The sequence below is a fragment of the Ambystoma mexicanum genome, chromosome 3q (genome assembly GCF_040938575.1).
Source record: "Ambystoma mexicanum isolate Mex_15411 chromosome 3q, UKY_AmexF1_1, whole genome shotgun sequence".
NCBI classification, from domain to species: Eukaryota; Metazoa; Chordata; class Amphibia; order Caudata; family Ambystomatidae; genus Ambystoma; species Ambystoma mexicanum.
Window position 1 is genome coordinate 104,064,220 of NC_090926.1, and position 25,167 is coordinate 104,089,386.

At 49.3% G+C, this 25,167-nt stretch overlaps 1 protein-coding gene across 6 annotated transcripts in view; it reads left to right on the forward strand.

Annotated features, from left to right (window-relative positions):
- ZNF385A (zinc finger protein 385A) overlaps positions 1–25,167 on the forward strand; it is a 529,518-nt gene that overhangs the window by 155,412 nt on the left and 348,939 nt on the right. Inside the window, exon 1 of one of the 6 annotated variants that reach the window (XM_069653222.1) lies at positions 12,759–12,909. The exons of 1 other annotated variant lie outside the window; for it this stretch is intronic. In XM_069653222.1, coding sequence (XP_069509323.1) covers positions 12,894–12,909 — 16 coding nt within the window. In that variant the 5' untranslated portion in view covers positions 12,759–12,893. Of the gene's footprint in view, positions 1–12,758; positions 12,910–15,420; positions 15,498–25,167 lie in introns of those variants that run through there. 4 more of the 6 variants (XM_069653220.1, XM_069653225.1, XM_069653223.1 and 1 more) reach the window with 4 other exon arrangements.

Sequence of the window (25,167 nt, forward strand, 5' to 3'; positions counted from 1 at the left end):
AATGCTGATGTTTTTCGTTAATGCACAGGCTTGTGCATTGCCCATTTGTGCAAGATTAAGGCAGTCAGATTTGGCAGATGAGCAGATCAGGAGTTGCATAGCTCAGGCCAGCTCACCTTTAGGTACCAAACGGTCTGAGTGACCTCCATCGTTAAATGAATACAAACACACGTTACTCTCTTTGTAAACACCCAATGTTCTGGTCACAGGTATGCATGTTCAGCTGTTCACACTGAGAAGAAACGCACATGCTTTACAACGGACAGGGCTAATGCATGGATCCAATCCCCTCAACAATAGATCAATGAGAGTATTCGCACCTTTGGCCAGCGCTGAACCAGCGCCAGTCTCATGTGGCATCCCACAAGGATCCTGCGTCTCCTCTACCTTATACAATGTGTTCATTAAACCATTGTTCGACGATCTTGATTATTTGGGTGTCACATATACTAATTATACTGACGACACCCAAATACTCATCCCACTGACTGAAGACTATCCTACTGACAACAATGCACTGAATGACATATACACTATTATCCAGGCTTGGATGGCTAACCCGAGTCTTTGCCTAAACGACAATAAGACAGAACTACTCCTCGTAGGCTCCCAATCCAGACTCAATAATTTTGACGAACAATGTAATTCCTTTAACATAAGAATAACAAGGTCTCAAAAGAAGTAAACATGTTAGGCATTTATATTGACTTGACACTGAACCTAGCTAGACAAATCAATGCATTAGCCTCATCCACAGCCTACACCGTCAGATTAATCACAGCTTGTAGACCATTCCTCACAACACCCAACAGTATAACCTTAGCCAGAGCTCTGGTGTTATCAAAACCTGCTCTTTACTTGGGAACCAACCAACATAACCGATAAAAGATGCAGGGAATACAAAACAACGCCATTAGATCGGAACTAAACATCCCTAGAACCTAACACATATCCCAACATAGACAAAACCGGAACTGGCTATCGGTCAATCAAAGAACTGCCCTGAAAATTATACCCCTAACCCACAAGTGCCTAGCGAACCAAGCCCCTAGCTACTTCACTAACAACTTCACTCATAACTCATCAGACCACCCCACTAGGTCTTCACAATCACACTGTCTTAAGATACCAAGATTTAAACTCCAGAAGGCCGTAGGCAGCAGTTTCCCTACTTTACCAGCTAAGAAGTCCCTTCCCTTAACGTTAAGATCTGAACCATCCTTTCATATCTTTAGAAAAAAGGCTAAAGCATGGCTCTGCACACAAATGAATTAGATATGCGCTCCATTTCATGATTGGCTGTTAATTCACCTTGTTATACGTCTTGACTTGTATATAACGATGCCCTGTAACTACACCTTCATGTAGATATGGAATTTATTGTAACTATTTACTGTAACATTTTATTGTATCCTCCTGCAAGAAAAATGCCCAGATGCCTCAGTGTGTTACTCAGGAGGTATTCCCTTGGAGTGAGCATTGGTTGAGGGTTGCTCCAGGCTATGTGGCAAGCTGGTAGGAGAGGTGTGGCATTGTAATGGTGGTATTGTGTGCAGGGGGGGGGTGCTAGGTGATACCACCCACAGCGTGTGAGAATTGTGAGCTGTTTAGTGAAGAAACCACATGCAGCAAAACATGGCATAACAAGGCACAAGGGTCACAGCAAGGCTTAACAAGCCTAACAAGGCAACACAACATGCTCACTCCTATGCCCAGACGCTGGCCTCTGTAGACAGCGCCCATGACACTAGATCACTTTGTGACAATGAATACAAACCTCGCTTTCTCTTTCAAATAGGTACTTTGTACTCTGTGTGCGACATGAATAGGGGACAGGCAAATGGGGGCGTGGCTGACTGAGGACTAGGCTCATTACCCTAAGCAAAGGGTTATGGGAGGCAGGGACGTTTTGGTTGAGAAGAACGTGCTCATTGATATGACCAGAATCACATCTTGTTGGTGAAGTCTGGTGCTGGCACTGGGACTTCACTTTCCAGTTGCCAGAGCTGGGAATCGAGTCACTACAGACAGTGGCCCAAGTGTATGAAAAGAAGTAGTGGAACTATGTTCCCTGCTGGCCTGTCCCCACTCCCTGCAAACCCCATTGCCACGCCCCCTCCCACGTGCAATACAAACCCTCAAACACATGCACCTGCTGTTTAAGGAACTGCCAGGTTCTTCCTCTTCCTACGGTTTGGGTTTAAAACCAAACCATTCCGGAATGGTTTCTTTTTTCACATAAAAGTATAGGAACCGTAGAAGTTAATAAGAACATTAGAGGAGCACCGCTCGCAGCCGTTCCCACCCACTTCGACCACTGACTGCAGAGAATCTCAGCCACTTCCTGTTAACACGGCTCTCCTGCATTGGCATTGGTCCGCCAGCAGGGGAGCGGGTGGGGCCTGGGATGGGAAAGAGGCGTTTCTTGCCCAATGCTGTAGCTGTCCTAAAGCGCAGGTATTGAGTAGTCCAGAGGGATTTGCTGGGAAATCCAACCAGAACAGCAGGAAATGGTAATGGCGGCCAGGGAACCATTTGTTTCCCGAATTGGCGGCATCTGTGAGCAGGAGAAATCCCAGCCCAGAGTGGCTGTACATTATAAGAGGGAGGAAAAGCCCTCAGGCGAAAGGGTGTCCATGTGCTGCATAGCACACAGTACGGATTGAATGGGCCTCCAAGCCTGCGAGAATTTAGGGTTTAACGTTTAGAGTCGATGACACTTTGTGCTGCTCCGCAGCAGTAGAGTTTCTTCACACTGCCCACCGGGGATGCAACTAGGCTGACATTTGTTGGGTCGGGCTAACTCTTCAAATGGTGGAAGAGGGGTTAACTTCAGGGTCTGTGTGGGAGGCGCAGACTTACTTGTGTGGATACATCTAACTTATTTACAAATTCTAATGAGACTATTCTGGTACAGCTTAAATGTTACCAGCAGTTAACTCTTTGCTTCACGTCTGAAAACACACACTTAAGAACTGCTGTGAGAATTAGCTGTCTCCTGTCACCCCTTACCAATCCTGTCACTCCCCTGACATGCAAGTATTAACACCCCAACATTATTTTAATCGCCTATAAATGTAGGGATACAATGCAATTTCTAACAAGGAAATCCTTTACATTAGTAATTGCCAGGCTTTTGGTAACTCTGTAGGGTCAGGCACCGTTTATTGTCTGTGTCCTGTTATGTCAGCCGGGTCAAGACAACATAACGGTACATTTCAGGCGGCGGGTGGGTAGAGCCCAATCTGCCCAATGCTGTTGCTCCACTGCTGCCCACCGGGTGCTCAAACCTGTAAACGTTCTAGGATACATTCCCATTCACTTGTAAGAGGATTCAATTCAACACGACAGCTAAGTAAATGCCTAGTCTGGGATACTGAATGGAAACCCTTATTGATATATCTTTATGTCCAGTTCATGAGTTCTGGATGACTACCGCTATATAACACCCCTCTCTTGGAATCCCCCTGACCCCACTGAGCCAAGAAGTAGTTCTGTTTTGCAAGTTTAAACGGTTTATTTGATAATTTAAACAATATATATATATATATATATCACACTTTATAATAAATTAATAATTGAATATCACACTTAATCTGAGCAGTAATCAATAATGGATAGTCCGGCACTAGCACACTTCTTTATAATCAATGATGAGTGGTTATAGGATGGATAAGATAGCAACCATACTTTTATGGTTTCAAATGGATGCAAGGTGGAATGAAAATGCAATGCAGAAAATACTCAATATGATTTCAACAAAACAATGTAATCACTTTTCTCTGGCAATCCACTCCCCCCCTTATGCAATGTAAGGAAATGAGGAGAGCACACAGTTCTTAGAAATGCAATCAAATGTAATTCAGTTCACCCCAGCAAGCTTAGAGAAAACAGGTATGAGTTTGAAATACAGGCAAAAGTGCTTTGAATATGGTGACAATGCAGTGAGAAATATGCTGAAAATGCTGTTAACTCCCTTCAGGAGGTTCAGGGTGAGTGGTATCTAGTTAATATTAGTCCAGGCTCACTCTAGCAATGATTCAGGGATGGTTCTTAAGAGGCAAACGAAATTTAGTAGTTCAGGCAAAAGCAGCTATCTTTTTACAAGTAAAGCAATCGGGCCAAATCGCAAATCGCGGCAAAATTCGCGGGTGCGAGAATCGTGATTACGGAGAAAGTATAAGTGGTAGGAAGTCGGTTCTAGGCTCGTTGAAAAGCTGAGATTCTAAGCCAAGTTCCTAGCACAAACGGTTACGGAGTTATGAACGATTTTGTGAAGGTTGTTTTTCGGATTTGAAATTTTAAAAGTTCAAAGTGACAGGTTACAGCTTGCAGCTAGAAAATGACAAGTGACAGTTAGGAGGCAGTTCTACTTAGATTAAAATAGTTTGGATTAGATTATTTTAACTAAGAGATTGGTTCTGCACAGTTCTGCTAGGTACTCACAATAAATTTAGAATATAGGCCTCGCCACGGATCTGGTCAGGTTTTGGACTGGACTCCGGTTCTGGTCTCGGCACTTCATAGTGATCTGGGTCAGCTCTCTGGTTCTGCGAACAGCGGTCTGGGTCAGCTCTGCTCTGCTGGTCTAGCCTCTCTGGATTCTGGATACTGCTCTGCTTTCTAGGTACTGCTACAGGTTCTGGAGATTGATGGATTTGAAGTCTGGATCTCTGGATGTGAAGTCGTCGATCAGCATGCTCTGCAGCAAATGGAATTGAGTGTCCTCTCTTGCTTCCAGTGGCTCTTTTTATGTCTTTTGAAAGTGGGTGGAGAGACTAGCTTTCTAGGCCCAACCCCTTCAGAGTTCTGATAGGTTGGAGAATTCTTTGCGTTCTCACTGGAGAGCAGGATTGTGTGTCAGAATGATGTAATTTAATGGCTTGCAGAAAGGACACGCGCCTGTCAAATTACACACAATCTATATTTGACCTAAAGACATATTTCATAGATACACAGTGGTTTGAAATTACATGCACCCATCACATATCACATGAGGTATACCCCGTTCAAACTCTGCTCTTCCTGGGGGCTTGCATTCAGAAATGGCAACATTTGGTGCTTTTTAGTGGGTTTCGCAACATCAGATTTTTCTCCAGATTTATACACATGTACACGGCCTGTCCATACATACTCCAGTAAACTCCCATGTCCCTAGCTTAAACACAGAGTCTGTAGTATACATAAATAGCAGGGTTTTGCCCCAGAACATCACACAAATTCCCAACGCGTCTGAAAACGTGCACAGAAAAATCACAAGAATTATGGTATCATTTAAATAATTTTGACAAGTCCGCACCATGAGTTATACATCTTTCTTAAAATCATATTCTGGCCAACAGGGGTGTGTCTTCCCAGGTCACATGGTGGAGAAAGCAGTTTATCCAGTTTCTGCCAAGCTCAGAGACCCTGCCCCTCCCAGCTTCTGCCAAGAGGAAGCTATTTTACGGTCCCCCTAATAAACCATCTGCCTGGGCCCTGGAAGGCCCATTGTTCAAGAGGAAGCCATTTATGGCCTCCCCCCAATAAACCCTCTGCCTGGGCCCAGGACAGGCCTTTGTTCATCTCCCTGTAGCTGCTCCACCCCTAATCTAATCAGAGAAGTGACAACTCCTTTTGGCAAGGGGAAGAGTGGCTGAGCAGGTTTTAACTCATGTGGGGGTAGATGTCAAGCAGAATTCAGTTTCATTAAGCCAGGTTTCAGATAAAATGTCAATTTTTTGTTCCCCAGTTTAAGTCAAGACAATTTTTACATATGCAGCTAGAATGCTGATTCTAAGTTCAAAACTATGACATTTCAACAGTGACAAACTATGTGACACTCAAAAGTAGGTCACTCAGTTAATTTAAACATTTTCGATTTTTGGTAGTTTTAAATCCAGTTTCAGTTAGGATGCTGCAGACCTGCAGAGCTCAGCCAGTTTTGTTATGAACATTGTTTTGGAGCTCTTCAACTTCCCAGATTTAGTATGCACACATACTTCATTCTGCCAGATGTCCGCTGGTGTTCAGTGAGATTTTTGGATGTGTTGCAATGTTTGAAAATAGGCATTTTGAGCTGGCATTCAGGGAAACAAAAGGTGATTTTAAAGTGCGGTTTTTCCTTTGGCACACATTTCACTCATGGCACCCCGGCCCATCCTGCTCGCACGGGTGGGTGGCAAGTTAGGCAACCATTTTAGTGTGTGCAAACTGCGTGGTTCTCCTGGATTCTGGCGCAGTTGTGGGCTTTTTGGCCATCTTGGATTTTCCAAGCCCACAGCGCCAAATGTTGCAGCATGATAGCTCAAACGTGGGTCAGGACACCCAACACACTCCTTGGCCTCTGTGCTGAGATCAGCAAGAAAGATGGGAAGACATGTCAGCCGGGTCAAGCATATGCTTCTCTGAACCATGTGCCCGTATCATTCCTCCACTGGCACCTCCTGTCACTGCTTGTCATATTTTTTTCATTGTTGACGCTACATTACTCCACCAGCAGGGGCATGGAACGCTGTATGATCTCTAGGGCAAATCCCTGAGCAAGCTCCATGGGGCCAAAAGCCTCACCGACGCCTGATCTCCAGGGTGAGTTGCTTGGAACATACCTTGCATGTCTTAACATTGCTTCACAAGCTCCCCGTTAGATCATGGCTCCAGCACCCTCCATCTCCCCCACACAGCGTTGCATGGGTGCACCCTCAGACACTGCCACCGATTGTTGTCACTCTACCAGCCCAGCGGATGCCTAAGGCCAGCTTTTCCTTGCAGTTTTTCACCTCTGCCTCCAAACTCTCCTCCTGAAATTCTTCAGAATCTTCAAAACTCCACTGTAATTCTGCACACCTGAACCAGACTCAGCGACTCTCCTCGAAAGCGCTTTGAAGTTGCCCTTTGGCACAACGACTCCTGATTCAAAAGGAATACACACAGTTTAAGAGACCGATAGAATTCCAGAGTAGGATACGTGAGGAGGTAAAAGACATCCTGCTGCCAGATACGTGTAATCTGGCACTACCAGCATATCCGTGCCTATCAGATATGCCAAGCTATGCTATGCTGTGTGATATGTTGATAAGCATGTGTACCCGGCCCATCCCCCCCCCGTAGTGGTCTTGGTAGCAAGATACCACCCACTACTCGTCCAGTAGATAGGGGCATTGAGCTACTTTATGCTTGGCTTAATCAACCCAAGACAAACATTTCTCCCATTTCAGGTGGAAGGCTTTTTTTTAAGCCTTTTTAAACCCACTACAATGTAGCGGTTGATTGCTAAACATCCCCCAACACTCCAACCACAAGACTGTCAGACTATACTACACCAATGATCCCCAAAAGGGTTCAAAAATGATATCTAGTTGTCTGCAGTCCTGAGACATGTCTGATGTGTCTCTGAACTGGAGGTGTACTTCCAGCGATGGTTACTAGGTGGCGTTGTTGCCCCTGTGACATGACTCAAATGGAATATTGAGCTTTCATATCCAAGTCTATATTCATATCAGTTGTCTGAACTGTGGGACTGGCCCTGCATGGGAGGATCTACCGGGACGTTAGAAAGCTCTTTAAAAAGAGAGCACTGGGACTGCTTTTAATAGAAAATATAGGCAGTTCGGGCATTTGGTCTGGCGCAGGAAAAAAGATGTTTACTCGTGGGGGTGCCTCACCAAAAAATAAAGTTTCATCGTTGGATATCACCGGCTGGTTGCAAATATTTACAGGGCGCCCTCTGAGATCCTAGGACACTGCCGCGTGTCCCCGATAGCCAGATGGGACATTAAACATCAGCAACCAGTGGCCACTGCTCTAACACCACTGTGCACAGGTACATTGAAAACACGTGCAGCCAGTTATGAACACCAGCAACACACACGCACACACACACACGTCGGCAGCACCCAGAAATCCAGGGACAGGTTCCTGCCTCGCGGGGGTACAGGCAGGCAGCTGTTTTCCTCGCCCTGTCCCTCTGCAATTAGGCAGGAGAGGGGGTCCTCGGCGACAGGATAGTCTAGCGCGAGCTTCAGGTGGCGCACGCTTCCGCAGCGTCGGAGATGTGTGCACCCATCCGTATCTATAAGAAAACAGGACACATTATTTAAAATACAATAGGATAATATAGAACGACTATTTATTCCAACAATACACACATTCAAATGTAGGCGGGGGGGGGGCGCTTGTTAAGAGTTCAAGGGGTTCTACCATGTTCTTTGAAATAAGATTTTGAAAATCGGTTTCTTGTCAGAAGGGGGGGGGGCTGACACAAGTGTCTGTTCGGTGCCCAAAGGGCCGCTTCTTGTTTGGTAGCCAAATCTGGTTTGGCTTGAGTGGCACTCTATCTCCCCCTACAGAGAGCGAATGGAAACGCTATAGACATGTCGGATGTGGCCTGCAACGATTACTCTTTGTTGTTTTTTGTACCACACGCACGCATGTTTTTTTTCCCCCCACTGCATACGTCGTAACAGGAAACCGGCAGTGGGAGAAAGAACGACCACCAGAATGGGTGCTTTCAGCCAAAAAAAAAAAAGGCACCCACTCCGTGGAGTAGGTAAGAAGTTGCAACCCCCACGTTGTCTCGCCACACGGCCCGCTTCCTCTGTCCCACTGCCATATAAGCAGAAGCGAGAGGCAGCCTAGGAAACAGCTGGCGTGATGAGCACGCCCAGGACCGCCTCCACTGTCCACCGCCCTGGTCCATCTGTCTACGGTACCGAGGCTGCTGTACTGAGTAGGAAAAAGGGAGTGCCCCAAAGCCACCCACATTGTCCCTTAACCCAGAGCCTACTTTCCTAGTGCGCCTAGGATAGATAGTGGGATCAAGGAGGTGGGCAGGGCATGGGGTATGGGGGCGTAGGGGGTGCAGAGGTGCTTTGTTCCATCGTCCATGTACTTGGCCAGCACCACCGGTCCTGCAGCTCCCACTGTGAAATGCAACAGGCCTGGGAATTCTGCACTCTTCTCCCTGACACCCATACTTGGGTCATGCGTGGTGCCTCGCTGCGCCCTCTACCTGGCACCATGGAGGAGGCCTGCAGAACTGCATGAGTTCCAGTACTAAATTTGTGGGGGTGTTTGCCAGGGCTCAGCCCTGGCACTTATTTCTGAGCCCCGACACTTATTGCCGCACACTCAAATTGATTATAAAGTGTTAGTTAGAGCCTCCATCAACCCCAATGAGCAGGTGCAAGCTGTAGGGTAACCCCAAAGAGTTGAGACTGCGGGGAGCAGCTGTGGATGGTGCAGCAATGGTGGGGAACTGCCAGTCCGCAGTGTCACAAGCGTGCTAGAAGCTATTTGGGTCACAGCACTGATTTTCTTACAAATAAAGCACTGGTGAGTTCCATTTAGCAAAGCCAAAACTACTGGCAGTGGTTGATTACAAGACAACACTTACAAAGGCACATCTAATAGGTTACCCCTAGAGGCTGGACAGCTCTAGACTGCCAGAGACCTGCTACCGAAGCATTCAACAATCTAGCACTAGGAAGTCTAGCTGGCCGCCTCTCATCCAAGTCAATAAGAAGCTGGGCTGGCGAGAAGGGTTAACCCCTACACCAGCAGGCCTCTTTGAAGAGGTTTCAGTCACTGATCAGTGTCAGTCCTCCCAGCACCCAGACAGGTAGCCAGATTCCCTAGAGGCCTGCTCTGAAAGGATGGAGATCAGAGTTAATAACTAGTCGGGAAGTGCAGCCAAAGGGACAGTGAGAGCGAGGCTGGGGCGGGAGTTCTACAGCGCATGGGCAGAAGGGCCCACCAAGGAAGCCCCGTTTCTCCTGATGGTGGTCTCTTTTTAGGGGAAGGGTTACACACGTTGCCATGAGGTCAGATCTCACGAGCAGGGGAAAAGGTAGAACTGCGACTCAGTCAGGCAGTCGCAAGGAATACTCAGTTGTCTTTGCACTCTGGCACAGAGCGGAGCCATGAAGGGTCTCTCACACTCCTGAAGGGATAGAGGAATCGTGAAAGTACTCCGCACTCTCAGGCAGGATGCAGAGTAATCATGCCTGGGGTCAAGATCAGGCAGTATAAGGAAGGACAGCCTTGGAATGTAAAGGCATAGTCTCCGGCTATTAAGGGGGTTTCCGGGCTCTGTGCATTTTCATGGACACATTAAAAGGGGCTTGTTGCACTCCGGGGTGCGGTTAGGGGCTAGGATTGGTTGTTTCAGACGCTGGGGCAGGATCAGGGAAGAACAAGGAGGATCTTATGCTGCGGGACAATGCTCGTGAAATAGTGAGGGTGCCTGGAGGAAACAACTACAAATACCTCCAACACACATCTTGAAAAAAAATATGAAGATGCTAATCCCCAAATGTACATCATGGCTGCATTCCGCAATAGTGCACGTTAGCCCTTTGAACATCATTGCAACTGCCCCCAGGCCCACAAAGACCCGTATTTCAAGAATGGGACAATGTGCTATTCTAGCTCCAGTCATGGCACGTTTGGGGCGACATTCTTGGTGTGAGATTGGCCAAACCTGTCCACGTCAATATTACGATATTCAGACATTAGTGCATTTCGAGATTACCGTTGTCGATATTTTTGGTGTTATGCTTTGTGATGTGGACATTTTGGAGTGAAAATCCGGATCGCACCCCCAAAGGGGGTATTCCACACAGTCAGGACTATTTACAGATGGTGCGCGCTTGCAGTGATGTAAGGTTGGTGCATCTTCTACTCCACTCTGGTCTACCTTCCAACCCCAACACTGCATCTACTGTAGAACCCTCCCTTACCATCTCCCACCTGGCTATTCCAACCCGCACCCAGGGCAGGCTATTCCCACCTGCACCCAGGGCAGGGTATTCCCACCCACACACCAGGGCAGGGTATTCTCATCCGCACCCAGGTCAGGCTATTCCCACCCGCACCCAGGGCAGGCTATCCCACCCGCACCCAAGGCAGGCTATTCCCACCTGCACCCAGGGCAGGGTATTCCCACCCACACCCAGGGCAGGCTATTCCCTATTCCAACCCACACCTAGGGCAGGCTATTCCCACCCGCACCCCGGGCAGGTTATTCCCACCCGCACCCAGGGCAGGCTATTCCCACGCGCGCCCAGGGCAGGCTATTCCCACCGGCACCCAGGGCAGGCTATTCCCACCCACACCCAAGGCAGGCTATTCCCTTCCCACCCGCACCCAGGGCAGGCTATTCCCATCCGTACCCAGGGCAGGCTATTCCCACCCACACTCAGTGCAGGCTATTCCCACCCGCTCCCAGGGCAGGCTATTCCCACCCGCAACCAGGGCACGCTATTCCCACACGCACCCAGGGCAGGAATTCCCACCCGCACCCAAGGCAGGCTATTCCCACCCGCACCCAGGGCAGGCTATTCCCACCCGTACCCAGGGCAGGTTATTCCCACCCACACTCAGTGCAGGCTATTCCCACCTGCACCCAGGGCAGGCTATTCCCACCCACACCCAGGGTAGGCTATCCCCACCCGCACCCGGTGCAGGCTATTCCCACCCGCACCCAGGGGAGGAATTCCCACCCGCACCCAAGGCAGGCTATTCCCACCTGCACCCAGGGCAGGCTATTCCCTTCCTACCCACACCCAGGGCAGGCTAGTCCCACTCGCACCCAGGGCAGGCTATTCCCACCCGCATCCAAGTCAGGCTTTTCTCACCTGCACCCACCCTGGGCAGGCTATTCCCATCCGCACCCAGGTCAGGCTATTCCCACCTGCACCCACCCAGGGCAGGCTATTCCCACCCGCACCCAGGGCAGGGTATTCCCACCTGCACCCAGAGCAGGCTATTCCCACCCGCACCCAGAGCAGGCTATTTCCACCCGCACCCAGGGCAGGGAATTCCCATCCACACCCAGGGCAGGGTATTCTCACCCGCACCCAGGGCAGGCTATTCCCACCCGCACACAGGTCAGGCTATTCCCACCCGCATCCAGGGCAGGCTATTCCCTTCCCACCCGCACCCAGGGCAGGCTATTCCCACCCGCACCCAGGGCAGGCTATTCCCACCTGTACCCACCCAGGGCAGGCTATTCCCTTTTCCCACCCGCACCCAGGGCAGGGTATTCCCACCCGCACCCAGGGGTGGCCATTCCCACCCGCACCCAGGTCAGGCGATTCCCACCCGCACCCAGGGCAGGCTATTCCCACCCGCACCCACCCAGGGCAGGCTATTCCCACCCGCACCCACCCAGGGCAGGCAATTGCATCCAGTCTTGCAGCACTTGCTAAAAGTTGTGATGGCTTCACCTGGGCCGTGTGTGCTATTCCTTTCAGACAGCTGCCACGCATCCCAGAGTCCGCCGCTGGTGGTGGTCAGGGGACGGGCGCCTGTGGATGGGGGAAGGGTCAAAAGACAGCTGGACTCTGTTACAAATAACACAATCCCTTGGAATGCCCGGACAGCTCCCTTATTTCAGTATAAACTCGTTTAGGCTCACGGAGACATCTGTACATTCAGATTCATTCCCTCCCTCCCCGCCTCCCTCCCTCCACTTTTTCCGTGGTAAGGGTTCTGTTCTCGTGGCTGTTGCCTACACAATCTGGAAAACTGCGATCTAATCATGTCTTCCATCTCCCAAGTGAAAATATGGAGAGTGTTGAAGTGATAATTCGGGCCCTGCAGTGAGTACAGTCCTTTCGCCCCGCACCATCCACCCTTGGGGGCCAGAGCAGACCGCCGGCCCTTCCAAATGAGGTTATTTAAATGCAGCCGCCCCTATAGTCCCTCTCCCAGCTGGCCTTGCATGTCACTCCCTGCTCCGCCCGGGGCACGCACGGGCCGGCTCCTCTTCCCTCGTTCTCTCGAGAAGTGCGCAGTGGAAGCGCCTCGGGTGCCTCTGGGGTTGCACTTCCTCTTCTCCGGGTCTGCGCTGCTTCTCCGAGGCCTGGCTACGGCTCGCCTGTCTGCCCCGGGGCCGGATCCCAGCGCACAGAATGCCACAGCTCCTGGGTAGGTGCTTCGCGAAAGGCCCGCCATGCTGAGGGTTGCAGGGTTGGTTGTGTGCTCATGAAGGAGGTAGGTGCTTGACAGCCGGTATGGATGGGCGCGAATGATGGTCAGCTCTGACAGGCCGAGCGGGCTGGGGCAGAGCCACTCTGTGTCGCGGCTGCACGCCACACTTGAATGACTCCCCCCAGTTGTGTATGCTTGCTGGGAAATAGGCCGGAGCATGGCATATGCTCGCCATTCCAGCAGCTTCGCCTCACGTGCCCGGGGCATCTGTATTTGAGGCCTGCGAGTCTTGAACGCTGTGGTGAGCTCCCTGGCACAGCTTTGTCAGTGCACCTTAATCTTGAGCTGCAGCACCCCCTGTTGTTCCAGTGTTGGGACCTTCATTGACATCTTTTTGCAATGCACCTCTCTCCTGACTCTCACGCACGCCCGAAACCACACGCACACTCCCGGTGCAGAGTATTCCGAGACTGCAGCTGCCCGCGGTGCTACTCCCGTCACGGAACCACACGATGCCTTTCCCAGTACAGAACTCTGCCAATCACCACACTGAAAGTAGACAGCACCCAATGCGTTCCCAGTACAGAACCCTGGCAATCATCACACTGAAAGCACATAGCACCCAATGACTTTCCAGTACAGAACTCTGCCAATCATCACACTGAAAACACCCAGCCCCCAATGTTTTTCCAGTACAGAACTCTGGCAACCATCACACTGAAAACACACTGCCCCCAATGCTTTTTCGTTTTTGTTTTTGCTGTTTTTTAATTTTTATGATATGGTTTCCACCAAAACCCTTCCATTCTTTAAATCCATTCCGCGTGCCGGCACATACAACATGCATATACACAAATAATCAAATACAGCATCAAAAGTCACTTTCAGTGACCATTGATGAGAGTACACCTTCTAACAAAGGACTTTCCTCAAGCATTACATGTCATTTGAAAAATGAACTTGGCCGGAGCTCTCCCCAAAGATGGGTGATGGCCGTACATCACCCGATTCCAACACAGAGCCTGAAATACCCCTGGGGGCTGGGGGCAGGGGGTGTAAACGAATATTGTAAATACAGCCATTGTACGGCAGTTCCTTGCTGCACTCCCCATGATTGTCGGTCTGCCAGCGAACACCTGTCGTAAAAGGTGACACCCCCTGCCCACCCCTGCCCCCGTTTCCAATCCCGCGGCCCACACATGGCTCTCCCGGTGCCCCACGTTGCGAACCGGCAACGCACCTGCTTCCCTGCTCGGGACATACACAGATTAACCAGAAGAATGCCGTGCTATCCCAGCCCCCAGACCCAGGCACGTGCTTCTGGCGATGGACCTGCATGTTAAAACGCAGCAGCGCCTTGAAGCGCCAGGGCGCTCTGTGCTCACACCCACCCCTTTCCCTAAATGAAGCCATTCGTGGCCTGCAACACCCCTCTCGTGCCCAGTACTGACACGCAGACATAGCACAGCCAATGCACCACCAAAGTGTCCTCTAGTGACCTAGGACACAAACATGCACAGTCACTGTCAATGCATCTTTTGATTTATTTGCAGCACCCCCTCACTAAACACGCAAACCCCAACACAGTCCGGCCAAATCACTACACAATTAATGCTCAACGCCCCAGGTTTGCAGCACACAGACACACACGTCTGCTAATGGTCCAGTGCTCAAACACACACATCGAGGTTATACCGTGTGCTTAGTTATTTATTTTTACATTTGTAGATAGCGCCAAGCCCTTAGGCATCGAGGCGCTGTTTATAGGAAGCACGCGATAGTTACAGCAGTGCCTTGGCTCAGTTACTTGGCTTCCACTTTGCAGCCCCTCCGCTTTTCCAGAGGGACAGCCCTCTTACCGGCAGACGGCCGCAGCACTGCCGGACATTGCTGACCGGGGCGGGACGCCACACGCAGTTTTTGTTACCAGTGCACCTTACTTTTGACATTCAGCACCTTACCAGGGCGACAGGTCACCCGTACATCGGGCGCAGGCACCGGAGCACGGACGGGTTGGTTGCTCGCAGGCTTCGGGAGCCCTGTGGGGCATTTTGATTCCTCAACCCCGCACTGCCCCAACAATTCCTTATAATAGACAGTCGGAGCATTTTTAAAAGGTCAAAGGCCAACCCTAGGGGACACCTGACTCTACCGTTCTGCGTCTGGCCTGTCCTTGTGATATGGAGTCCTGCGGCGCCCCGTGGGTCTCAGGTGGCGTTATTGTCTGCAATCTTTGTAAAGGATGTTTTTCCAGAGCACAAGCTTGGCTGCACGGCCCTGCGCGGGGATGCCGGGCCGCTTCTCCACGGGCTGTCAGGCCCTTCAACGCTCCGTGAGGGTTCATGACAGAAGGCCAGACATCTGTTCTCTGTGTAAGCGCTTTAAGGCTTGAAGGCCATTGGCTGGCACTCGTCGCCAGCGCTCAGAAGCGATTGGCTGCATAAAGCAACGCTTCCTGGCAAGAAACTCAGGCGGTGTGTCTGAAATCCGCCGAGCTTGATAGAGGCAGGGAAAGGAGGAACGCAACCATATTCCCGGGAAACCCGTTTCTTAATTGATATTGAGAGACTGCAGTAAATATTGGGGTACGTTTTGGTTTTATGGATTAATGTAATAGTCATTTGTAATCTAATTGTCATTTGTAAAGCGCCTTTTCCCATTGGTATGGCCTCAAAGCACTGCTACGTGAATGCCATCGGGGGAACAAAGTCCAAAGTGTGTGAAATTCGACAGAGGCGTTTAGAATGGGTGTGCCGATTTTAGCCAACACAAAGGTGGCCAGGTCCTTACAAGTACCCATATCGAACTGGAATTTGGATGGGTGCTATGGGGTCTTGTTTTAGAGAGTATGAATGTGCAGGAGACTCATTATGGGTCCAGCTGTACCACATTTCTGTTGTGGGGATAGCTGTATTCTAATGGCAGCGGCGTTGTGTGATGTGTTTTAAAGATGGTGTATGATAGCAGATGAAGGTGGGTGGGTCGCCTGTCTTCCATAAGCATGGAGTGTGATACATACCCATAGATTCCGCTACTTTCTTGGTTTCATTGATGTATGGTGGATTCTGTCTTGTGGACTGCTCAAATTCTTCTCCCCGTGCCTTCGGCTGTCTTCCATAAGCATGGAGTGTGATACATACCCATAGATTCCGCTACTTTCTTGGTTTCATTGATGTATGGTGGATTCTGTCTTGTGGACTGCTCAAATTCTTCTCCCCGTGCCTTCGGCTGTCTTCGATAAGCATGGAGTGTGATACGTACCCATGGATTCTGAACGCTTTCTTGGATTCATTGATGTATAGTGGATTCTATCCTGTGGACTGCTGGAATTCTTCTTCCTGTGCTTTCGGCTGTCTTCCATAAGCATGTAGTGTGATACATACCCATAGATTCCGGCTGCTTTCTTGGTTTCATTGATGTATAGTGGATTCTGTCCTGTGGACTGCTGGAATTCTTCTCCCTGTGCTTTCGGCTGTCTTCCATAAGCATGTAAGGTGATACATACCCATAGATTCCGGCTACTTTCTTGGTTTCATTGATGTATAGTGGATTCTGTCTTGTGGACTGCTCAAATTCTTCTCCCCGTGCCTTCGGCTGTCTTCCATAAGCATGGAGTGTGATACGTACCCATGGATTCTGAACGCTTTCTTGGATTCATTGATGTATAGTGGATTCTGTCCAGAGGACTGCTCGAATTCTTCTTCCGTGCCTTCGGTTGTCTTCCATAAGCATGGAGTGTGATATATACCCATAGATTCCGGCTACTTTCTTGGATTCATTGATGTATAGTGGATTCTGTCCTGTGGACTGCTGGAATTCTTATCCCCGTGCCTTTGGTTGTCTTTCATAAGCATGTAGTGTGATACATACCCATAGATTCCGGCTACTTTCTTGGTTTCATTGATGTATAGTGGATTCTGTCTTGTGGACTGCTCAAATTCTTCTCCCCGTGCCTTTGGCTGTCTTCCATAAGCATGGAGTGTGATACGTACCCATGTATTCTGACCGCTTTCTTGGATTCATTGATGTATAGTGGATTCTGTCCAGTGGACTGCTCAAATTCTTCTTCCGTGCCTTCGGTTGTCTTCCATAAGCATGGAGTGTGATACATACCCATAGATTCCGGCTACTTTTTTGGTTTCATTGATGTATATTGGATTCTGTCCTGTGGACTGCTGGAATTCTTCTCCCCGTGCCTTTGGTTGTCTTTCATAAGCATGGAGTGTGATACATTCCCATAGATTCCGGCTACTTTCTTGGTTTCATTGATGTATAGTGGATTATATCCCGTGGACTGCTGGAATTCTTCTCCCTGTGCCTTTGGCTGTCTTCCATAAGCATGTAGTGTGATACATACCCATAGATTCCGGCTACTTTCTTGGTTTTATTGCTGTATAGTGGATTCTGTCCTGTGGACTGCTGGAATTCTTCTCCCCGTGCCTTCGGGTGCCTTCCATAAGCATGGCGTGTGATACGTACCCATGGATTCTGACCGCTTTCTTGGATTCATTGATGTATAGTGGATTCTGTCCAGTGGACTGCTCAAATTCTTCTTCTGTGCCTTCGGTTGTCTTCCATAAGCCTGGAGTGTGATACATACCCATAGATTCCGGCTACTTTCTTGGATTCATTGATGTATAGTGGATTCTGTCCTGTGGACTGCTGGAATTCTTCTCCCTGTGCTTTCGGCTGTCTTCCATAAGCATGTAGCGTGATACATACCCATAGATTCAGGCTGCTTTCTTGGTTTCATTGATGTATAGTGGATTCTGTCCTGTGGACTGCTGGAATTCTTCTCCCTGTGCTTTCGGCTGTCTTCCATAAGCATGTAGTGTGATACATACCCATAGATTCCGACTACTTTCTTGGTTTCATTGATGTATAGTGGATTCTGTCCTGTGGACTGCTGGAATTCTTCTCCCTGTGCTTTCGGCTGTCTTCCATAAGCATGTACTGTGATACATACCCATAGATTCCGTCTACTTTCTTGGTTTCATTGATGTATAGTGGATTCTGTCCTGTGGACTGCTGGAATTCTTCTCCCTGTGCTTTCGGCTGTCTTCCATAAACATGTAGCGTGATACATACCCATAGATTCCGGCTGCTTTCTTGGTTTCATTGATGTATAGTGGATTCTGTCGTGTGGACTGCTGGAATTCTTCTCCCTGTGCTTTCGGCTGTCTTCCATAAGCATGTAGTGTGATACATACCCATAGATTCCGGCTGCTTTCTTGGTTTCATTGATGTATAGTAGATTCTGTCCTGTGGACTGCTGGAATTCTTCTCCCTGTGCTTTCGGCTGTCTTCCATAAGCATGTAGTGTGATACATACCCATAGATTCCGGCTGCTTTCTTGGTTTCATTGATGTATAGTGGATTCTGTCCAGTGTACTGCTGGAATTCTTCTCCCTGTGCCTTCGGCTGTCTTCCATAAGTATGGAGTGTGATACATACCCATATATTCCGGCTGCTTTCTTGGTTTCATTGATGTACTATGGATTCTGTCCTATGGAGTGCTCGAATTCTTCTTCCGTGCCTTCCGGTTGTCTTCCATAAGCATGGAGTGTGATACGTACCCAGAGATTCCGGCTGCTTTCTTGGTTTCATTGATGTTTAGTAGATTCTGTCCTGTGGACTGCTGGCATTCTTCTCCCGTTGCGCTGCAAAGTTTATAGTGGGTTCATTACACATGGCAGGATGTTCACTTTCCCAAAGGGGGTGCCCGGGTATGTCAGGATGCAAGGGGGAAAAGCCAGGTCTTGGGGGCCCTCTGGAATGCCAGGTGATCTTCTATGTGTTGGACGCTAAGGGGAATTGAGTTCCAGGTTGAGGTGGCTTGGATTGAGAAGGAGGTCCTACTATTCTTGTTGCGTCTGGAAACATTCACTTTTCGAGGGCCTAACCAGTGAAGGGGCCGCTTAGCAAACCAATGACTCTTTGGAAAACTCTTCCCTGAGAATGTAGGCGTGAGGCCTGCTCGTGGTTCACGTGGGCTGCTGAAGATGATGGGAGAGCCAGGGCACTCACTGGTGCGACCGAACTAGGGTCGAGCCAGGAAGTCTGGCCTGGCTTTAGGGGCCAAATGCGAGCCAAGCCAAGAACATGGCTGCATGGTGGAGGAGAGAGAAGTGGATGGCGGCACTGGGGGGTTTTGGGGTTGAAAAAGTGCTATTAGTGTTTTTTGTTTGTCTCAGTGGTGGGTGGAATGGGGCTTAAAAAGGGGGGGAAAGTATTTTGGCGCTGATGGAAGAAGGGTAGAGCAGTGCTGGTGCTTTTGGATGGGAGAAGTGGTCTGGGACCGTGAAAGGCGATGGTGGCGCTTGAAGGGGTAGGGACAGGCGTTGTTTGGATGGCGCAGGGAAGGGTGGCTATGGGAGATGGCAGCTCAAAGGGTGAGCCATGGAGGAGTCGAGAGAGGCACCACTTACTTTGCCTTCGAATTTGCCACCAGTATGCCCACAGTTCTGCACCAGTATTCCAGGAAGAGTTCCTGTCCTGTCTCAGTCATTCAGTGAGTGTCTGGGGTGAGACAGGAAGTCAGTCGGGACAGGAAGCCAGGCGGTCATGCTCTGTATTTGCTGTCATGTCTGGAGTGTGGGTTTAAATGATGTGTTTAAGTTATTTCAAAAATAATCAGATAATTCCTGGATGGGTGGGCATCCGGCAGGGCTCATGGTCAGCCACTGCTTTGGGCAGGCGCTGACCCAAAAGGTTGCTCTGGCCAGAGCCCCAATGTTCACCCAGTCTGGTGTCGTGGAGAGATGGCCTCCCTTGCAAAGGACAATCTTAGACAGAATGATATGCTTTATTATACAGGCCTTGAGAATTCTCCATCAGATATGTTGGCTACTGTCCAGCATTCACTGTTGGAGCGCATTCTTGAGAAATCTGGGTGGGGGTGAGGGGGGGTGTGTTGTTATGGTGGTGGGCCAGCAATTAGGTCTGGCTGGGATCTCTGTCAGGGCTTCCCTCCTGGGGGTTGTTGCAGTTCTCACATGTTGATTGGTCGATCTTTCAGGGAATTCGTGGTTCTGTATAATGATTGGCTGCCAACGTTTGGTGTACTGACTCCTCCTGGCCATGTTAGTCACTGCAGGCGCCTTATCATATAAGAATGGCTCCTTTTATGGACTATGATTGACTAAAGATTGTTTTCCTTTTCCCGAAACACCTATTGGATAAAAACAGGCCAGTCCCAAAACATTACCAATATCCTCAAGGGTGATTGGCTGTGAATTGGGCTTGTGGAGGGCGTGGGTGCTCTGCACGCGGACATGCTCATTTGCAACAGCAGGCGAGTTTCTTTCTCTACTGAGTTGACAATATCAGTGTCCCAGCTGCCACAACATCCCTAAATGCACATTTAGAAGCTTCCACAAGGGACCTGGTTCCTCTTTTTTTTTTTTTAGAAAGCCCCAACGTCGTTTTCTGAACTCTATATTAGCCTCGGCAGATCGCCTCTTTGTCAGCCTCCTCTCCGTTTTTGAGGTCTTGTATTTCTGATACAAAGAGACCCTCTTTATTTGGTTGTGCCTACGTCAAGGTCAAACTCCCTTCCATGATGTAATGGTCTCTATTCATCGCTTCCTGCTGTTGTTATTGGTTGCAATTGTTTTGTTGTTGCAGGGATGTTGGTGTCGTTGGGTTTGCAGAGCATCCGTGCAGCGGCACCTTGATTGTCAACAGTGTTGAACATGTGCGTGTCTCACATGTGGATTTTAACAGTATTTCCTGTGGGCATTCGGTTTCCGGAACGCCACAGAAAAGAGCTAAAAGCACCATTAGCGAAGTCAATATTCTTGTATTTTATATCGACATCCCATAGCAAGAGGCAGCGGCGTATCCAGACTCTTTTGACTGAGGGGGCCGAGGGTGTGGCACTGACTTATGCAGGGATGGCATGAATCACGAGCGCACACACACACACACAATGATCATAGTTTAGGATAATGGGGTGGCAACTGGGGTGGCCAATCAGATTCCAGGGGTAGCACGCGCCACCCGGGCCACTCCCTGGACACGCCACTGGCCAGAGGTTCACCTTTTGCCAGCTCCTGGCATGATGTGCCAGGACCCCTTTACCTGCTCTGCTACTTCTAAGACACGCCAGGTGTTTCTACCAATTGACAGATATTGCCATGGAAGCCCCGCCACTCACACCAATACCCGGCTTTGCCTTAAATGCCCAGAAACTCAGATTGCGGCAGTGGGTTGCCATCCGAAGAGTGGGGCATGATCCAAATTGTTAACTTTTCGTAAAAAACTCCTGTTCATCGCACTCGTGGTCGGTGGTGAAGTTCTACCAAAGGTGCCTCAGTCTAAAGTTTTCAAGAGTGGAAAAACAGACGGATCTGTGACTCAGTGATGACATCAACGCATTCTCGGCTGCACACTGCATGCACCAAAAGAATCAGAGCATCAGCTGTGCACTAGTGCATTTCACTTAGGGGGGCCTGTTCACAGTCCGTGCATTCGAAGCTTAAGCGACATGTTAGTCGGGCTAGGTCAGCGGGAAAAGCGGTGTAACCTCGGTGCAACCTCCCAGGAGTATCCCGGGAGGAAATCGAAGGCGAGTGCTCCATGGACGAGACATGTCCTTATTGGGAAAATTCAGACTGAAAGCATCTCCCCCTGGCCTCCTACCCCTGACAGCAGGGTTGCATCCCCCAACAAGGCCTTCAGAGGGGCTGAAGGACATGGTACGTAATCCTAAAATTGAGCCTAACCTTGGATCAATGATTGGCCTTCAGAGAGATGCAATACTCAATGCATGGATATTACAAGGACACAGCAGCATCAAAATGGACAAGGTTCTTTCCAAAGCCGCCTAGTCCAATCACGGATCCCACAAATGGATGCAATAGTTATCCCTTACCAATTGTCAGGGAATATGCTGAAATCAATGATCAGATCCCGAAAGGGGATTGATCAAGCGTGCGCCAGTGTGGAACGCAGAAAAGCCGGAGTATAGCCTGCACTGGAAGGCTTCCTGCTGGCAAGAGCCTGCTCAAAATGGAGTTTACGAAAGGTCCTGGCTTTTCTCACTGGGGGAGCTGAGGCCTATCGTTCACTCCACATCTGGTCAAAATGGAGGCACACCAGCCTCAGCTGAAGGACCCAGGACCCACCGCTCGGAGAACACTGGTTCGCTCCCATTGACATTCTAGGGGAGCCAGTCGACGTGAGGCTAGTCTTCCATTATGGAACTGCCCACATATTGGACAGACACATTGAAGGGGCACACCAGGCCACAAGTAGAGTTATTCAAATCACATAAACAAATAAATAAATAAGACAGAGAAGGCAGGCCAAGGGCATTCCTTGGGCAAAGGTCACAAAGAGGACACACAAAGAGGACAGAAGAGTCCATGTTAAAGTTGACGGTCAGGCTAGAGCGCATGTCTTATCATTGCCGTCCTCCAACACATTGGTGTTCACAGACATTAGGTTCTGTGACGTGGCAGGTGGCAGAGGCGCAGGCATGAGCGATGGGGATAAGACCACACATTGCTCTTACATTCCCTGACATTGTCTGGAGCCCTGAATTACACAGGATAATAACAGAGAACACTGCACTCGCTCACCACCAAATCAATGGCACAAGCGGAAGAGGGCCGCGTGACGGCGGCTGAGCACAGGCGAGCCAATCTCAGCAAGGTCAAAATGCACATAAACACATACATCCCAGAAGATGCTGGTGGGCACATGTATTTTTGACACAGACCCTTTCTCCTATGTTTCCTCCAGAGAGGCTTCACTAATAGCTGGTGCGGCCTGCTCATCCCTCTGGAGGCTGCCAGCCTTAATGGATTTCCAATGGCATCTGGCCTGCACAAGGGCTCCAGTCATTTTTCTTGGCTAGGGATGGACGGTAGTCCCACGGCTAAGGTTTCAATGCTTAAGTGATGGCCCGGTTATCTATAGGAAAGTCTAAACAGAAAAACACAGCAAAACAGCACTGAATCCTAAAATGGGGGGATACTCACAACTGTCCATTTATGGCACCAGCAGTGAATGGTGTGAGCACCTCGGGATATAGTGTCAGTGACTGGCAAATCCCCATCTAATAACTGTACACAATCCAAAACTGTTTGCTTTGCCAATGCTTGTTTTAACAGGACGTCTGTAAAGGACATGCATACTGCTTATAAATCAAGTGGCTGAAGGTCCACATGGTTAGACAATTTTATAACACCAGTAGTGCAGCTACAATTAAGTGATTGCTTCTCTCAAGACTGCTTCGAAATAACACTGGCAGGCCCTATAAAGCACACAGTATGATGTTACTGCTTGTTAAAGCTAGCTGAAAGAGATCCCAGGATGATGTGTTCTGGGCAGGGAGGAGCAGGAAATTGGTGGGAATGGCCATAGTGATTAGCATGCCACGAAGTGGTGACCCTCAGCTTTTCATAAGTAATTTGTTCAGAGTCAAATGCTGTGCCCAGCCAGAGAGAAACATTCTCAGTGTCACCATGAAGTCAATTTCGTCCCTTAGGAGCAGGTGGCCTGAAAGTTGTGCAGTCCCCTCCAACCCCCTCCCCCCCACCTCATCAGCACAAGACTAAGCTAAACCCCTTCCCATTAGATACCACTAGGGGCATAACACGCACCCTGTCAGCACCTGCAGCACGTGTCCCAGAATTTCCTAAGGCCTTTATATGCCTAAAGGTGATGAAAATCTTAGTGGCATCTGAACCCTTTTTGCAGGGGCCCTTATCAATTATCAGGGGCCCTATGTCAAATGTGTAAGGTAGAGCACGTTACTGATGGACCTAAGTCGTTGACCTTGCACCCTGTTCTTTGTAGTTCATGTTCATTTGGTGAATTCCAAACTCACTTCCGTACATCACATGTGATTGTCGGTTTTGTTGTTGTCCCCTGTCCTGTCTAAGCGATATATTTACTGCATAGTTGGCTTTTTGCCCTTGCCTCAAGGTATATTATTATGTGGTTGTATATTCAAATGTATTTTTATCCCAGCCTTTCGATCAATCCTTTTGTATCATTCTAGTGTATGAATGTATATTCAGGAATGACATTTTGAAATGATCACTTTAAGCCACCTTGTCTGAGTTGTCCAGCGATGGGCAGGCTTTGAATGTCTCTCGTGAACTCTATGGTTGGATATATGGAAGATGGACACATTTTTGCTTTCCGCAGAGGATGCAGCTGTGTTTGCGTTGCTGTATGTCACGTGACGGAGCACCATCCTTTCATAGCCACCCTACAGCACTTGCAATCAACTTGTGTACTATCGGCTGGCACGCAATGCACCCCTTTCTGTGATACGAACCTTTTGTACGGGTGCACAGCTTCGGACATATTTATTTAAATTTCCCCCATCGCTGATAGGCCTAAAGAGCCTAAAGACAAGCTAAATACACTGCTTCACGCTCTCCACGCTGCCCGTCCATGATAGTTCACAACAAGAGAAGAGACGTGATGCACGGGTGTTGCTAGGTCTGGAAAAGACCTGGGGCTACGCTGATGTCAGAACTGTCAGGACTGGGGGCTAGCTAGCCTTTTGCCTGTAGCTCCTGAGATTCTCTGCGGGGCTACAACCAAAAGACCAGGGGCTATAGGCCCCTTAGCCCCCACCTAGCAACGCCTCTGCGCCAAAGAAACACTCAAGGCCCAACTCATGGAATTTTTCGCATGGTTCAAAGTGACTTTGCACTGCTGGAAAGTGACTTTGCACTGCTGACACTAACCCTGATTCACGGAACTGTGCAACGTGCATTTTTGCAGTGCAAAGTCAGTGCAAAGTCATTTTTGCAGTACAAACTGAACTTTGCACTGCAAAAATAGACTTTGCACAGCTCCATGAATCAGGGCTTGTGTCGGCATTGAAAAGTCACTTTTCAGCTGGGCAAAGCCACTTTGAACCGTGCAAAAAATTCCATGAATCGGGCCCACAGTGTATAGCACGGTGACTTACCCTCAGCAGGTACACGGTTCTTTTTCAGAAGCACCAGAACGGGACTGCCCTTTGGGGAGCATCTCCCTTTGCCCTGTGAGATCGCCTCCTTTTTAGGTCTGGCATCTCCCCAATATTGCTCCACCAATGACACCATGAGCTATTGGCACGGCATAGACCCTCTTTTGGAAACATGGAACCCATTGCTAGTGCCAATGCTGGCAGGGAGGGATTGAAATGACTGGGCCTGCCCGCAGTGGATTGGCGGTTTCCCAGAGGTGTGGCCTAGTCTCAAGCCTGGCAGCATAGTGGCACGAGTGTGTGGCTCAACGCCAGTG